The sequence below is a fragment of the Sitophilus oryzae genome, unplaced genomic scaffold, assembly GCF_002938485.1.
Source record: "Sitophilus oryzae breed Bouriz unplaced genomic scaffold, Soryzae_2.0 scaffold_1621_pilon_pilon, whole genome shotgun sequence".
Taxonomy (NCBI): domain Eukaryota; kingdom Metazoa; phylum Arthropoda; class Insecta; order Coleoptera; family Curculionidae; genus Sitophilus; species Sitophilus oryzae.
Window position 1 is genome coordinate 1,997,596 of NW_022146305.1, and position 18,364 is coordinate 2,015,959.

The window sequence follows — 18,364 nt, forward strand, 5'->3', positions numbered from 1 at the left end:
AAAAAAGTTTATCATAATATAGTGTCTAATGTTGTATACAGGATGTTTCAAAACAAATACGAAAAACTTCAGGGGGCGATTCCTTGTTCAAAATAAAGGGTAGTTTGCTTCATAAACTTTGGGTCAAAAGTCAACCATTAGGGAGATATCGCGGTAAAAAGATGGCGGAAAAATAATGCTTTTATTTTTTTTCTCGAAAACGAAAAGAAATAGACTAATGACATTTTATGGGAGCATTATGAAAATACACTTTCTGGTAATTTTTTCACTTTTTTAAAACGAGTGGAAGGGGTTGAAATAAACTACCCCTATCATTCTTGTTAACGAAATTTAAAGAAAAATCTTATCAAACACATGCAAGAAAAATAATTTGGATAGCTTGGTTTGTTTAGAAACTTTTTTATCTCTTGTGTTTCTTTGATAAAACTTGCTAATTTGAAATTAAAAAATAAAATGTAAAGCATTACATGTCAGGATAAAAAACATTTTTAGATAAAGAATCTAGTGATAATAACGATAATAATAAGAATCTAGATAATAACGTATTGCAGTAGAGTAATGTCAATACAATAATATTAAAAACATCCTAAAAAGTGACAGCGGCCGACTAGATTTTTTCCTAAAAAAATTAGAGCAGGCCACTAGATTCTTTGTCTAAAAATGTCTTTTGTCCTGACATGTAATGCTTTACATTTTATTTTTTAATTTCAAATCGGTGAGTTTTATCAAAAAAATACAAGAGATAAAAACGTTTCTAAACAAACTAAACTATCCAAATTAATTTTTTTGCACGTGTTTGATAAGCTTTTTTTTAAATTTCGTTAACAAGAATGAAAGGGGTAGTTTATTTCAACCCCTTCCACTCATTTTAAAAAAGTGAGAAAATTAGAAAGTATGTTTTCATAACAGTAATGCTTCCATAAAATCATTCATCATTAGTCTATCGTTTTTCGTTTTCAAGATAAAAAATAAAAACATTATTTTTCCGCCATGTTTGTACCGCGATATCTCCCTAATGGTTGACTTTTGACCCAACGTTTATAAAGCAAACTACCCTTTATTTTGAACAAGGAATCACCCCCTGAAGTTTTTCGCATTTGTTCTGAAACATCCTGTAGATAATGAATGGTACGGAACCCTTCGTGCGCGAGTCCGACCCGCACTGCTTGACCAATTTTTTTAAAGATCATTCTTTGACTTTTTTATTTAAAAATTACATAATGTGTCAATTCTGCCTGTTTCAGTCATTGGCTGACTCAAAATCTGGCCGTTTTAAGTAAAAACGAGACAAAACTAAAATTATTTTTCGGTACTGCTTTAGGTACTGCGCGAAGGGGTGAAGATGGTGACCAGAACAAACTGAGACGCCAGGCTAAGCCGGTAAAACCGAAAAAAATGATCAAAGTTGATGGAATCCATATAGTTACCGGTGCTTGCAACAATGGTACTACTGCTTTGGTCACTAGAGATGGAGAATTGATGATGTTTGGCAAAGATACCGCTCATACTGACGTTTCTACAGGTTAGTATTTTTCTTATTTTGTATTCTTCCCGAAAAACTGAAATTTTTAAATATCTATGGAAACAAAAAACTATATGATCGAAAAAAAACGGCGTCAAAGAAGGCTGGGGGAATAAGAATCGATAATAATTTTGGAGAGGTCAATCTCTAACGACATTTAAAAATAATTTTTACTCAATACAAAAATAAATTAAAAACAGTAAAGAAAAGTATGGGCCAAGTCTAGGGCTTAACCTCGCTAAAATTATTATCGATTTTCAGTCATTAGCCGTCCTCGACGCCGTTTTTTTTTGATTGTATAGTTTTTATCGGTTTAGGGATATAATTTTCGGTTTTATCCATAATTTTAGGAGTTGTCCAAGGTTTAAAAGGGGAATTCGTGACACAGGTTGCTCTAGGAAAGGCTCACGCCATAGCCTTAACTTCCAAAGGCCATGTCTATACCTTTGGGATAAACAACAAGTTCCAGTGTGGCAGAGATTTTATGAAACCTTCCAATAAAGAAGGTGATTAATCTTATTCCAGAATTTTTTCATAAAGTGCGCGTATAACATCTACATTTTACACCCTGTATATATAGGGTTGTTCACCACATACGACACGGAATATTGTAGCTAAACGATTAGATTTTTACAAATTGTAAGTTTTGGGTCCGTTGAAGGACTATTAGAGCTACAATTTAAAAATATTTTTACAAGATACAGAGTGTCCCAAATGAATAAAAAATATCAAAGTTGTATTTTTTTTAAATGGTACACCCTGTATATTATTACATTTTTAGTTTCTACGATTAAAATAAAGGTAAATTTGATTCAGGTTTATTACACTTAAACCTTACCGTTTTTGAAATATTTTCAATTTTGTGAAATTGCAGTATAAATTTTAAGACTTCATTTCTCCGAGGGTATCAAAGTTTTTAATACTAAATATTTACTGAAGTTTATTTATTGATCAGTTATTGTGTTGCAATAATAAAAATTTTACTATCTTATACAGAGCGTCTAAATATTTATTTTAAATAATTATTAGATTTTAACGGCAATAACTTGTTTAATTTAAATGGAACACCCTGTATATTTAATGAGAATCAGATGCAGAATTTAATTGTCTATCAAATTGTTTTATACCATTTTTTACCTATCTCTTCAAGTTTCCGTAGAAAATGAATGTTCATGTAATTTAGAACTCATTTATCAATATAGCCATGGAATACTGACATTTTAAATTATTTTTAAAGATGTACCAAATTTTTAAAGAGTACAGATACTAATATTGTCGATATAGTTCGTTTATTTCATTAAAAAATAAAAAAACTGTTTAAATATTTGTTAAAGAGGACCAATTAATATGATTCCAGTATTCAAACTACATTAATTGACTGTTTGCGTTGATTAATAATAATTGCTCCAAATACTAAAAAACTGAATTATGTATGTGTATTAGACAGTGTGGTAAAAAAAAACTAACACCTTAAAATGATACTTCATTTTTTGACAAATGCTTATTTATAACAACAGAGACGTTCATTTTCATAACTTATTATTATATTGATTTCTGATTCAAATCCACATTTATTTAGAATAATTTATTAACGAACACAATTAAGTATGTAATTAATTAGTATTTGGGCGGAAATACTGGTGGTATATTTAATTAATGGTATACTCTTTTATAAAGATTTAAATAGTTTTCTTTTTGCATACAAATGGGCTAATAATATTATCGTTTTACTAAAAAGGATAATATTACTAGCCTGTACATTTTGTACATTTGCTGTTTTAAAAACAACCTAAAATGTCAATATTCCATGGGTATATTGATAAATAAGGTCTAAATTATAAGAAAATGCATTTTCTAAGAAAACTTGAAGGGATAAGTAAAAAGTGTTATAATACAATTTGATAGACAATTAAATTGTGCATCTGATTCTCATAAAATATACAGTGTGTTCTATTTAAATTAAACAAGTTATTGCCGTTTAAAGCTAGTAATTATTTAAAATAAATTTTTAGACACTCTGTATAAGGTAGTAAAATTTTTATTATTGCAACATAATAACTGATCAATAAATAAACTTCAGTAAATATTTAGTATTAAAAACTTTGATACCCTCGAAGAAACGAAGTCTTAAAATTTATACTGCAATTTCACAAATTGAAAATATTTCAAAAACGGTAAGGTTTAAGTGTAATAAACCTTAATCAAATATATCTGTATTTTAATCGTAGAAACTAAAAATGCAATAATATACAGGGTGTTCCATTTAAAAAATACAATTCTGATATTTTTGATTTATTTGGGACACTCTGTATCTTGTAAAAATATTTTTAAATTGTAGCTCTAATAGTCCTTCAACGAACCCAAAACTTCCAATTTGTAAAAATCTAATCGTTTAGCTACAATACTCCGTGTCGTATGTGGTGAACAACCCAGTATATTTTTATATATTTTAGGCAATTCTTCACACATAATCGCTATGGATACATGCTCGGCTCAAGAAGAACAAGAGTACTACGAAGAAATTGATACAAATCCCAAAGAATCAGATAACAGAGCTAGTTTTTCCGAGGGTAACATCGGCGAGGTACAACAAAACATGTGCCCTCCCGGTACTCACGCCTGGCACGACGATTTGTGCATGGTGTGTACCGTTTGCAGGGAGTGTACAGGGTACTCCATTAGCTGCCTGAGCTCGATGAGTTCCGACAGGAACCCTGGACAGTGAGTTGACCAAAACACAGATTATACATATTAGAAACTTTGTTTTTTCTTTATTGTTTTTCGTGGTTCCAATTTTCGGAATCGGGCACTAGTTAGGTGACTAGTTTGCGCACATAGCACGCCCACTTATGGCCTCTAAAATTGTGCACAGCGCCTGACCGGCACAGTTATTAGAGAGATATCGGAAAACCGAATAGCGTCATCCAGTATTTACGCGTACCTTATCATGGTTACGATATGCGCGAGTCAATTTTTACCGCAACACCCACTAATAACGTTACCGCCTGACGTAATTTGCGGATCAATTACACCAAGCGCTATTTCTAAATAACGTTTAAAAATTGCTTAAATGGGCATGTGCGGGTATTTGACAACCGGGGCCGACCGGCGAGATCTTTTATTTTAGGTTATGTTTGAATTGTTTTGAATTATTACTTTAGTTTTATTAGGTAATTTGATATTCAAAGTAGCTGGGATTAGTTTTAATTAAATAAATATGGCCCAAAATATGGATTCCACCTCTTCCAATACTAAAGAACCTATAAAGAGTCTTAGGTTTTATAGCAGATGACGACTTAGCCTTTCTCAGAGAATTTGTTGCTTGTTGACCTAAACCTACTGGCAGACGTTGAACAATAAAGCACTGGAAATAAGCACTTTAGCCCTTTAGTTTTAAAATACCAATAAACAAAACAATTTCAAAGTTTTAAATTCAAAGTTAGGTTAAGTTTAAATAGCGGACGCGAGGCGAACAGAATTCTTTCTTATCCGATAACTATAAATGTAAATGAAGAGAGTTAATACCACCTCACGTAAAGGAAATAACACCTGGCCTTATTAACGTCCATGCACGCTATTCGGTTTAGCGATATCTCTCTATTACGCCGTTTATTGTTATTTTACGCGAGTTTATTTTTGCGCACAGGAAATTTTACTCGTTTGCACATCGTCATAAAAAACAATTTTCGTACCACGAATTAGGGACAAGATTTTTATCTGTATACTTATAGGATACCTAATCTGTGACCAATTATCTATTATTTTTTTTATCTATTACTATGGAGTCACTATGGAGTAACTCATAGAATTTTATTTTATTTTTATTTATTTACGCAAACTCAAAAATTGGTTGTGTTGAGAGAAAGAATAATTATGTTTTATATATTAAATTGATCAGTCGGTCTCTTAATAAAGAAAAGTTATTTATTATTATATCAGTAAAATCATTAGATTGTTGAAGGGTTGTGAAAATATCTATTTAGAATGAAAGTAAGGCAAGTGACGATAACCGTTTATTTTTCATGGAATTTCTACTGTAAATTTTAATGCATTTCAAACATGAAAAATGTCTCTCAACCCAAGTACTTGTAAATGGTGTAGTAATAAACAAAGCAAACAATTTGAAAGCCTCTGGAAATATATTTTCGGGATTATTCCCCTTAAATTGTTTTATGCTCGAAATTATCATAATATCTATTATTAATACCAACAATTTATTCAGTCAATAACATTTTTTGTTTGTTAAATCACTTTTAAATGCGTTGGAAGTTGGAAATGTATCAATATAACAAGTTTGTTAAATCATATGTTAAATGCGTTGGAATTTTATTATAGGATTCTTTAAATTTCGGATCCGCAAGAGGTAAATAAAAATAATTGAGACATACGAGTACCTATCTGCAAACCTTATTTCTAAATGTATATAACAATGTTATCTAATATTTCATAAAATAAAATTCGCAAAGTTATTTGACTTAGCCGCTTTTATTAACATATCGAATTGAAATAGCACAGTGACTTTTCTGTAATATCTGTTGTATCGACTTCTTGCACCGAATAAAATAACGCGCTTTTTTATTTCGGATTCTTTTATTTCTGTGGCGTATTCTGAAATACAACCGGTTATATCATTTTTAATAATTTCGGACAAGCCCGAAAAATGTTTCCAATTTGCTTTAAACGTTTTTTGAATTTTCATATAAAAGTTTTAAATCCTACGTATAATGAATCATATGAAATGTCCCCTTAACGAAATGTGATATATTATTATATCTCCTTATGAAATATCCGGAATATCCCCTTAACATCTAAGCCTACCAAGCCTCCACGACTTCATGCGAAGGCGACCGGAGATTTCGCCTAAGCCCCGCCTTAACACGATACAACTCCGACTTACGTCGCGTCGCTACCGCACGATGAGTTAGACAGAGACAGAAGATTGCCGTACATCGTGTATCGACTCTGATAGTAGGCGATGTAGAAATCGCCGAACTATGGCGTTTGTTCCAACGACTAAGGAAGGAGCATATCAAAAATCTTAGGTACACCGCGATGGGCCTCAAATATGGCCGACTTAAATTCCGGTTTATCAGTCTCGCTCTAATTTGATTTAAAAAATGTAAAACTATGATGTAGGGTAGACGTGGGGTAGACTCAATAATTTGTTGTTTTATTTTACGTTGTGAATAAATGTTGGTAGTTATTAAAATTGTTATAAAAATATATAATTCTAATAAAAATAGATAAGTTATAATAAGTATTTATTAACACAAACATCCGATACGCTACTGAAGCAGGTAAGTCAAATTAACGTATCTAAATTCTTTGACATCTAATCTTTGACAAGTAATAAATAAAAGCTAAAATGCAAGAAAAATATATAATTTAGTTAATTTAAGTGAATTTCATAAATGATCGGTTTACTACACGTATGTATATTATATAGTCACTTACTAGCGAAAAGTTGTTCCATTATTTCTCTCAATTTTTGCCGAGATCTACCGCACGCTACACAACCAACTGTTTTAGAGTCTTTTTCGATAAACCGCGACAGTGTCACTGTTAATTTAAGTTCTGCCACAATTTCCATCTAGATTTACTACCTTTATACAACTATCAGTAGTAGAATAAATAATAAATAACATAAAATAAGCTCCGTAAAGACTGACAAATCCACAAAATTTCATATCAAATTCAAATGTGTCAAATGAATCGTCAAACAGAACTGTCAAGGATCCCCACCCTAGAGTGCTTTTTCCGCCCACCATGCATGAATACATGGATAGCATTATGCTCTAGTCTTCTTATTCAAAGGTTCCAACGGTCAAAATTATTTTATTAGGTTTCGAACGCAGCGGACGCCAGCAGTAGTGAATATTTTAATATACAAGACCACAAAATTAAAATAATATTGATTATTACAACACAATACCGTGTATTAACAGTATTTTTGTGTTTTGACAACATTAATAGTAAATAATGTAATGTAATAAACCGCTTAAATTTTGCCTAAAATTGTAGGGTAGGCGCCGCCTAACCTTGCTTACCCGCCACTGGTAATTCATACACAGGGTGTCCCAAATATATTTTAACGCATTTTACAGGGAATGTGGATGTGGAGAAGGGGACAGTGGCTGTGCTATTTGTGGATGTTGCAGAATATGCGCTAGGGAAGTTGTTGATAACTCAGAATTGGCAGATTTAGCAGGAATGATGAGGTAAATAAAACAACTGTTAACTATATCTTTATGTCTAAGTGTTTTTTGTTTATATTACTCTTTTTTTCAGGGATAACAAAATTGTGGTTCCTTCAAAACAGAGGTCCAAGCTTCAGGAACAAATTCAGATACGACTGGACGATCGCAAGAATAAAAGTAAAAAATCTTTGGCAGGATCGAGTAAGCCATCATCGAAAATTAAAACTTCTAGGTACGGAAATAATATTTTTTATGCTGCAAGACTGGAAAGTAGTACTTTGAAGGGTGAGCCAAACTTGGCCAGGTCTACGAAATGTTACTGTACTATTGAATACTGTTTTTCAGTAATTTCGTAACATATAATATTTCTTTTAACTAAGTTTACTTTAAAAAAGGTGTTTTTTTCATTTGATGAATAGGAAAAGTGCATATTAATATATTTTTCCGATTTATGATAAACGATAAGTACACTTTTAGTTTTTGCATTGATCATTTCTAATAATTGATGGTCTTATATATAGGTCATCGGTTCTCGCTACACCAACACACAAGGCTTCCAATGCGGTACGACAAAACAACTTGCTAGGTACTGTCAAGGAACAAACGAGTTCCGATATGGAAAGAGATACTGCAAGAGTAGCCTGCTTACCTCCAGCAAAACTGAGTTTATCTTCAGATAGTCCAGTAGTGAGTTTAGATTTTGTTTAATTTTGTATACCTACTTTATAACTGAGGTACTTAAAAATAATGTTTTATTTTAGATCCAGATAGCTTGTGGTTTACATCACAGCGTTTTGTTGCTACAGAACGGCCAAGTGCTGACTTTTGGTTCAAACATTTGTGGCCAGCTGGGTTGCGGCGATATTCTCGCTAAAAACAGCATTCAGTCAGTTAAACTGCCCACAGGAGCTATCCATATTGCTGCTGGTAGCAACCATTCAGTCGTTCTAACCAATAAGGGTGAAGTTTACACTTTCGGAAACCCAGAGGTAAGCATTAGACTGACTGTGGACATAAATTGTTCGAGTGAGTTATATGAAAACCGTTTTTTTTTATATAGAAAGGCCAGTTAGGTAGAGTACCTATCGAGGTGTCCCAAGAAAATTCTTCACAAGCTGGACAAAGCTCTAGTAGTACTAGGTACAGCAATCCAAGAACCCCATGGTATAGTATTCCTGGGCCTATATCCAATGTTGGACCACGGTAAATACAAAATACTTTTTTCTATGTTCTTCTAAGCTGTACAATTTTTTTTAGAATAAAAAAGTAACTGTAATTATCTATACAGGGTTGTTCACCACATACGACACGAAGTATTGTAGCTAAACGATGAGATTTTTACAAATTGTAAGTCTTGGGTTCGATGAAGGACTATTGGAGGTACAATTTAAAAATAATTTTACAAGATACAGAGTGTCCCAAATAAGTAAAAAATATCAAAGTTGTATTTTTTTAAATGGAACACCCTGTATATTATTGCATTTTTAGTTTCTATATTAAATAATTATTACCTTCAAACGGCAATAACTTGTTTAATTTAAATAGAACACCCTGTATATTTTATGAGAATCAGATGCACAATTTAATTGTCTATCAAATTGTATTATACCATTTTTTACCCATCTCTTCAAGTTTCCGTAGAAAATGCATTTTCTTGTAATTTAGAATTTATTTATCAATATACCCATGGAATATTGACATTTTATATTATTTTTAAAGATGTACCAAATTTTTAAAGAGTACAGATACTAATATTGTGGATATAATTCGTTTATTTCATTAAAAAAAAAAAAAAAACTGTTTAAATATTTGTTAAAAGGACCAATTAATATGATTCCAGTATTCAAACTACATTAACTGACTGCATTGATTAATAATTGTTCCAAATACTATAAAAACTGAATTTTGTATGGGTATTAGACAATGTGATAAAAGTAACACCTTAAAATGATATTCATTTTTTAATAAATGCTTATTTATAACAACAGAGACTTTAATTTTGATAACTTATTATTATATTGATTTCTGACTCAAATCCACATTTATTTAGAATAATTTATTAACGAATACAATTAAGTATGTAATTATATGATGTATGAATATATGATGTCAATATTCCATGGGTGTCAATAATAAAATGTCAATATTCTATAGGTATATTGATGAATGAGGTCTAAATTATAAGAAAATGCATTTTCTACGAAAACTTGAAGGGATAGGTAAAAATGGTATAATACAATTTGATAGACAATTTAATTGTGCATCTGATTCTCCTAAAATATAGAGGGCATTCCATTTAAATTAAACAAGTTATTGGCGTTTAAAGCTATAAACTATTTAAAATAAATTTTTAGACACTCTGTATAAGGTAGTATTATTTTTATTATTGCAACACAATAACTGATCAATAAATAAACTTCAGTAAATATTTAGTATTAAAAACTTTGATACCCTTGGAGAAATTTTTACTGCAATTTCACAAAATTGAAAATATTTCAAAAACGGTAAGGTTTAAGTGTAATAAACCTTAATCAAATTTACCTTTACTTTAATAGTAAAAACTAAAAATGTAATAATATACAGGGTGTTCCATTTAAAAAAATACAACTTTGATATTTTTTACTTATTTGGGACACTCTGTATCTTGTAAATTATTTTTAAATTGTACCTCTAATAGTCCTTCATCGAACCCAAAACTTGAAATTTGTAAAAATATAATCGTTTAGCTACAATACTCCGTGTCGTATGTGGTGAACAACCCTATATATTTATTTATTTTTTAGATGTGGTCGTAGAGCAACATGGGTAGGAGCTTCAGGCGATCAAACCTTCTTGAAGCTGGATGAAAGCCTCATCAATTCATTGAGCATAGCTAAGTCAACTGTTACAGCGAACAAGCACTCAATAGGTAATTTTTTCTCCAAGTTTAGAACAATAATTTTTAATAAACTCAAGTGAACTGAACTAAAATACAGAATTCTGAGTAATATTTTTATTTCAGTGCTATTCCCCAACCAGGAGAGCACAAGAAACTTCAGATGCCTGGTCATCAATAAAAAAGATGGCAACTGTAATTCATTCAAGGGTCAAGATCAGGCAGATTTTGCTCATAAAATGGTGTGCATGGATCCAATCTACAACATTTTATGGTCGTACAACCCGGCTAACAACCAGATTTCTTGCTACAACGTCATAGCTTCAGAGCTGCAAGTCTCAGAAAGCTCTGGACAGAGTAAAACATCAGCCAGTCAGAAACCTTGGACCGAGATCAAAGTTACAGTGCCAGAAAAAAATTCTTCGTCTGATAGTTCCAGAAATATTAACAGTATACTTTCATCAGAGTTAGCGTTGCCTGTTTCAACCAACTGCCATGTTACAAGGTACAAAAGTGACTATAATGAGACTGGTATTTTGTAATAAATATTTTTTTTTAGGTTTCAAGCGGCTATTAACTTGTTATGTTGTCTGGATACTTTGACAGCGGCTCACGATCTTCAACTCACAGCTGTCAAAGAGGAGATCGATGAGAGACAGGTTGTTTCGGGAAAACAATACTCCAAAGAAGATTACCAAGCTGTGAATAGGTATTTACCAATAAATTATATACTTTTATGATAAAAAATGTTTTTTACCTTTTTTATTCTAGATTTGAGAGTCACGGAGGTGGGTGGGGATATTCTGGACACAGTATTGAAGCAATCCGCTTCATGGCAGACACTGACATTCTTCTGGGAGGTTTTGGATTGTTCGGAGGCCGTGGAGAGTACACTGCCAAACTTAAACTCCTGGATATCGGTCCAAATGGTGGAGAACAGGAAGTAGACGGTGAATTACTGGCTGAAACTGAAGAAGTACCGTACGAATGTGGACCTAGACAAAAATTTGCAATGCTATTTGATGAGCCAGTGCAGTTACAGGCAAGTATTAACTGAAAACTAGTAGTGGGAACTATCGAATGAATACTGTCGAAACATTCGATAGTTGCAATTCATTCGAATAATTCGATAGTTAGTAAGAAAACATTCGTTGAAAACTATTCGAATAAAAATTATCGAATAGATCCGTCATCTGCCTTGAAATATTGTATTCTAGTAATTCGGCAGCAAAAACCATTCATTTATAAAATTCATTCATCTATGAAATTCATTTATTCGTCAGGATCGATTATAATAAAATATTAACTGAATTTTAGTTGTCGCCCGGCGACGTAGGTTTCTTTCCGAGAAACCCGACAGCGGTCGGTGGCAATGCTATGAAAGAAGCCGGCATCTTTGATTTTATGCGGAGTCTGATAAAAATAAGGACACATTCTTTTTTTATTGAGGTGCTAGTATTTACACAGAAAATACATTATGAAGGGCGCTGTTGCCATATTTTGGTATTAGTTGGTATTAGCAAAGAATATTATTCTTTAGCATTAGTTAGTTAGGGATAGTATGTCTATATATTCTGCATTCTTTTTTATTAATACTCTGTTGTTACACTGCAATAATACTTGTTATTTTGGGTGTAGGAAAATGATTTTTAATGTTTTTAAGCAAAGACTGGTTTAATAAATAATAATAACAGTAATAATTTGTTATACCTATTAACAACAAAATTTAAAATCATTTAATATAAATATTTTTTTAAGTAGTAGCAAAATATAAACAACAAATTAGATGTCAAAATTATATATATTAGATCCTATTTAAAAATAATATAGTCTCTAAATTATTTGTGTGTGGCAACGTTGGTTTATTAAATAATAATAATTACAGAACTAATTTGTTATATTAACAACAAATTTTAAAATCATGAAATATAAACATTTATTAATTTTCTAAGCATGCAGTGTAATGGAAGGAAAATATAAAAAAAATTAGAAATCAAAATTATTTATATTAGGTGCTTTATATTACTATTTAAAAATTATATTTACTTTTACTGGCATTTACTTTAAAAAATAAATGAAATATTTCTTCGCAAAAACTACATGTAAGAGAATTAGCATAAACAAAATACAAACATCGTTAACTTTTTTTTTAAATTGGCACGTGTAAAACTTTCATTTTAATTTTCTCACCCCATAGTTTGAGTTCGATAACCATTTACTTAACCACATTACTTTAATATGATTATTAAGTTCAACTAATTCATATTATTAAAACATCTAAAATACAAATATGTACTTTTAAAATTAATTTAAGTTCATCTCATCTCTCTTAAAAATTGCTACTTCTCAAAATTTCCCATTAAAAAATAGACCATATACCATATAAAATTAAATAATTGAAAGATCGGACTACGGAAAACCACACAACTTTTCGGAAAAATTTTGACCACCTGCACATGCACACAATCGTCAATAAATAAAATTAAAAAATAACTACTATTTTAGTATTTTAACTATTTTAGTAAACGCAAAAATAGCACAGTATTTATACGGTGAAGTTATAAAAATTTGGAAGAACTAATAATGCCACTGACGCATGTCAAAAGCTGACGACATTTTACTTTTGTCAATTATGACATTTCGAGTTGATTTTTGCAAGAAGAGGAAGAACTGTCACTTGTTTTATTATTTTCCTTTTCTATTTCACGAAAGAAAAAAGAGTTACCTATCTGATTTGTTCAGGCACTCAATTTAAAGAATATCAGTAACTTTTTTGATAGAGGGATTTTATATTTACCATGTTGGTAAAAAATAACGGTCAAAATTCAAAGTTATTCATTTTATAGACTATATTAACTGAAAACACCACATTTAAATCATTTAAAGTCTTCTAAATCTTCTGATAATTCTTCTACTAGGATCTTTACACCTTCTTATTCATCTAGGCACATCGTTGGTACGTGGCTTGGTGCAGAATCAGCGGCCCAAGCAGCGATTGTGGTTCTTCAGGACAAACAATGGTCACGACCGAAGACCAAGTACTCTTCTACTTCAAATCTTCCAAAAAATCAAACAATGGTACTGACGTGAATGCCGGTCAAATTCCACAATTACTTTACAAAATAGTTTCACCAGAAAACCAGGCACCCACCAGACAGGTTTCTACCTGCTTTTATCAAGATTTTCTGAAATATTTTAGGTTAATTTTGATTTCAGGTGGATATAGTGGAGCCAATCCATATTTTATCTAAGGAGTTTTCCAGAACTGTCACTAAAGAATGTTTCCAGAGCCTTCTCTCATTGTTACAATGGTCCTGGAACACTTTTAAATGGGGTATCATGGAGGGACAGTCTATAAAAAACTTGTACACTAACTTGGAGCTGGAAAGATTGGTTTATATTAGCACAGCAAGTCTGAGACTGATCTGTACCTATACCAACGAAATTTATCCAAGACAAGTTAACAGAAAAGCACCCCTTGAGAGTGTCCATCTTGCTGAATGCGTTGGAGACGTCAGATCATTACTGAAGCAGATTTTGTCTGATAATATCCCACTTCTGATGCAAAATAAGAAATCAAGCAAGTCCAAGGTGTACACAGTGGTGTTGATGAATAACATACTTCAAGAATGTCACAATACCTTCGTTAGTTGTTTCCATGCCTTCTATCCTACTGCATATTTGAAATGGGTTTGTCTTTGTGAACTACTGGCAGAAACGTGCGAGGATTATAACCCTCACAGTCAGTCTAATACTCACATGCTTCTGAGTGCGGTACTCTGCGCACTGTGTGCTCCTTCAGTGAGGCTTAGAAGCACTTTCCCATTGTTGAACACTAACCAGAGTGCAGAAAATTCATTACACAGGGTATTGAGTCCTTCGGATAACACAGGCTACCCCATGATGAACGTATCTGATAGTCACAGTTATCCTATTTTGGTTGAACATATGAGTTACAAAAGTCAGGTAATGGTTGAACTAGCCTTTTCTATCATTTTTTATTTTGTTGGTACTTTTTCTAGATGGAATCTATTTATCATGGCTTATCATGGACATGGTGCGATGTATTGGAACGCCTGATCAATTTGATTTCTGATCCAATCCTGCGTATTTTACAAAAACACTCTATGGTATCGTTACCTGAGTTATCCAAGTACTGTTGTCATCTATTAGCAAGAGTACTGGCCGAATTAGTACACCAATGCAGTTCTTCAGATGTAAGTACTCTAAACTCCAAAAATTTTATTAGAAAGTGAGAAAGTAAAAAATACATTTTATATAGGAGGATATTCAGAGTGTGTGCGGTAGGATATTGCACATGACGCCATCTAGGTTCACCAGAACGAACCAATCCAGAACTTGGAATACTGGGAATGGATCTCCTGATGCTATATGCTTTCAGGTACGTTTTTTTTAGAAATAGAGGTGCTGGGGTAAAAAACACTTTTAATTTAATTTTAGGTGGATAGAATTGGTGTTTCTATTGTTGGTGTTGGGATATATGGTGGTATAGGTCATTATGAGTACGAGTTAGAGTTATTAGAAGATGTGAGTAAAATACTTAATAAAAATACTATGCAGGGGGTATTCTATCCAGAAAAATTTGTTGGTCACTGGTGTCTCTAATTTAGGTTTTTTTATTTTTTAAAATTTGTTTGGAAATTTTTTTTATTGATTTTAGACTAGTCTCTGTAATGGTTTGGAGAACCACGCTGCACACAGATGGAACAGCCTCGAAATCACCAGAGGTTCTTTTGGTCCAGAAGATTTTGCTCCAGATATTATTGAAGTCAAGTTTGATAGACCTGTACCTGTCAAGGTACGGTAAAAATAATTTTTGAAGGATTTTTTAAAGAATTTTTTTGTAAAATAGGAAAATGTCAAGTACGCAGTGCGACTCAGAAATCACGGAGGTCGTACCAACAACGGAGACGGAGGTTTAAATTCGGTAAAAGGCTCTGATAACACTACCTTTACTTTTTCAACTTGCTCGTTAAGCTTTAACGGTACTACTTTGACAAGAGGACAGATTCCAGTTATTCTGTATTACAGGTATTAATATATATACATTTTTCTGGGTCTTTTTTGTTAATTTTTATTATTTTTGAAGCAATCCAGTGGAATGTGGCAAAACATCGACTTCAAAACTGGAACATCAAGCTAGAAAAACAGCTCTAACAATGACAAGCGCTATAGTTCAAAACGCAGCAAAACTTATGATGTTAGCTAGGGAAAAAGTTGATGAGCTACCCTCTTCTAGCATCCTCAGCGATTCTTGCATTGTCAAAACATTACTGCCTTTGGTGTTAGCTCATATAAGCCCTCTGGCGTCCAGTGATCCCAAGGTAAATCATGAAAAAATACAAATCTATACTAATATATAAAATCCTTAAGTGACTGACTCACTGATTAATCACGATCCTGCTCAAACCACTCAACGTAAGAAGCTCTATTTTGGCATACAGGTTCATTCTAGAGTGTAGAGGTTCGATAAGAAGGGATTCTTCGAAATTCCAGTTTCAAGGGGACGAAACCACCCGTCAAATATTACAATATTTTTTTTAAAAAACGATCAAGTTTCATGTTATCATAGATAACATGAAAAAGAATAGATCAGTTTGTATGTTACATGTATGTTGATGGAAATTCTTGCTTTGCTTTATCATCACCATTACAAATGATTAATTCGACGCGAACGAAGTCGCGGGTACACGCCAGTATTTTAATAATAATAATTTTTTTCTTCAGAGTGCTGTACAAGTATTGGGTTTGATACAAGAACTACTTCCCCATGTGGCTGCTTTGAACCTGTTGGGTTCTTCCAGTCCTGCTGTCAGCAGTACTAGCAAGAGTCTGGTTGGTTCAAATGCTTCAAATCAGGAGGGTGGCGATAATAAGATCACTACCACTAGTAATCACTGTACGTGGGTTGAAAGTGATCACCCTTACAAGCCTGCCACTGTATCGAACTATAGGTAGGTTTAATGAAGGAATTGTTTACTCAACTTATATTGAATACTGAATCTTACAGAGTGGTATTTCCTGATTGCGTTAAATGGATGTCATTGGAGTTTGATCCAATCTGTGCCACGGCACAGCCAGAAGACTCCCTCCAGCTATACATACCAGCAACTGATTACATTCCTAGTACTAAAACAACCAGCGTTAACCTCAATTTGATGGAGGACATTGACGCACCTCCATTACCCTACTGGCCAGTCCTCCACAAATTCAGCGGAAGGTACATATATAAAGACTGTTCAGCCATCGTTCAACGTTACGTTATTTTTTTTTATTTTTATTTATTTTTATTTATTTTTATTTATTTTTATTTATTTTTATTTATTTTTATTTATTTTTATTTATTTTTTATTTTTATTTTTTTTTCTTCCTGAGAATTGTCTTATGGATAGAGGTTACTTTGTTGTGTAATCATTATTATTTGTTAAATATGAGTTTTAGGGTGTATATGAGATCAGTTAATATTGTTCGGCATTTATTCATTTTTTCTTGAACTCTTCATCAGTTATGATCCCTTTAGTTCCAATCCTTTGGACTGTTGAAATTAGTGATGCGAAAATTATAAGAAAATGCATTTTCTACGAAAACCTGAAGAGATAGGTAAAAAATGGTATAATAAAATTTGATAGACAATTAAATTGTGCATATGATTCACGTAAGACATACAGGGTGTTCCATTTAAATTAAACAAATTATTGCCGTTTAAAGCTAGTAATTATTTAATATAAATTTTTGGACAATCTGTATCAGGTAGTAAAATTTCTATTATTGCAACACAATATCTGATCAATAAATAATATTCAGTAAATATTTAGTATTAAAAACTTTTATACCCTTGGAGAAATGAGGTCTTAAAATTTTTACTGCAATTTCATAAAATTAAAAATAATTCAAAAACGGTAAGGTTTAAGTATGATAAACCTTAATTAAATTTACCTTTATTTCAATCGTAGAATCCAAAAATAGAATAATATACAGGGTGTTCCATTTAAAAAAATAAAACTATAATATTTTTTACTTATTTGGGACACCCTGTATCATGTAAATATATTTTTAAATTGTAGCTCTAATAGTCCTTCAACGAACCCAAAACTTATAATTTGCAAAAATATAATCGTTTAGCTACAATACTCCGTGTCGTATGTGGTGAACAACCCTGTATATTTTTCCTCTTTTAGTTTGCAGTGGCCGTCAAACGCGGTCATTCTTCCAGGCAATGAGGTGGTGTTCTCGTTAGAAACGGCCTCAGATTATCTGAAAGACGATAGAGCTAGTTCATACGGCTTCAAATGTTTGGTGGTTGGGTACGAATGGCCTCCAGACTCTGCCTGCTATACTGGATTGAAGCATCTTGAAGCAGAACTGGCATTTTTGGGCGGCATGTGTTCAGCGAGCTTGATGAAAAAGGATCTGATGCTACCTGTAGTGGGAGGTAATTGTATTATTAATATTCTTACTTGACTTTATTTTTTTATTTATTTTTTATTTTTATTTTCTTTTCTTCACTTCATTTTTTCTTTCTAGATGAAGCAGACGTTGATATGGAGATGGCTGAAAACGTAGCCACACAAATATTTGGAGAACACAGCTCGCTGCTGTCCAAAGGATTAGCTCTAACGTCACCTCCTAGTGTGACACAGGCTTTAGATGGCATGCTCCCATACAGGTAGGGATATGATACACCGTTTATTATTTCTTAATTTATTTTAAACACGATTATGACCGTTATTTTCTCAGATATAGCGAATT

General features: G+C 32.3%; 1 protein-coding gene across 1 annotated transcript in view; it reads left to right on the forward strand.

Moving 5' to 3' along the window:
- LOC115880273 (E3 ubiquitin-protein ligase MYCBP2) overlaps positions 1 to 18,364 on the forward strand; it is a 138,533-nt gene that overhangs the window by 7,049 nt on the left and 113,120 nt on the right. The window contains 24 exon segments of the mRNA XM_030897453.1: positions 1,322 to 1,522; positions 1,873 to 2,028; positions 3,976 to 4,243; positions 7,627 to 7,740; positions 7,811 to 7,951; positions 8,241 to 8,406; positions 8,481 to 8,708; positions 8,780 to 8,922; positions 10,503 to 10,627; positions 10,721 to 11,099; positions 11,154 to 11,303; positions 11,366 to 11,636; positions 13,540 to 13,752; positions 13,811 to 14,560; positions 14,617 to 14,811; positions 14,877 to 14,996; positions 15,056 to 15,142; positions 15,276 to 15,413; positions 15,468 to 15,646; positions 15,705 to 15,939; positions 16,343 to 16,569; positions 16,626 to 16,835; positions 17,794 to 18,047; positions 18,140 to 18,281. Coding sequence (XP_030753313.1) covers positions 1,322 to 1,522; positions 1,873 to 2,028; positions 3,976 to 4,243; positions 7,627 to 7,740; positions 7,811 to 7,951; positions 8,241 to 8,406; positions 8,481 to 8,708; positions 8,780 to 8,922; positions 10,503 to 10,627; positions 10,721 to 11,099; positions 11,154 to 11,303; positions 11,366 to 11,636; positions 13,540 to 13,752; positions 13,811 to 14,560; positions 14,617 to 14,811; positions 14,877 to 14,996; positions 15,056 to 15,142; positions 15,276 to 15,413; positions 15,468 to 15,646; positions 15,705 to 15,939; positions 16,343 to 16,569; positions 16,626 to 16,835; positions 17,794 to 18,047; positions 18,140 to 18,281 — 5,092 coding nt within the window.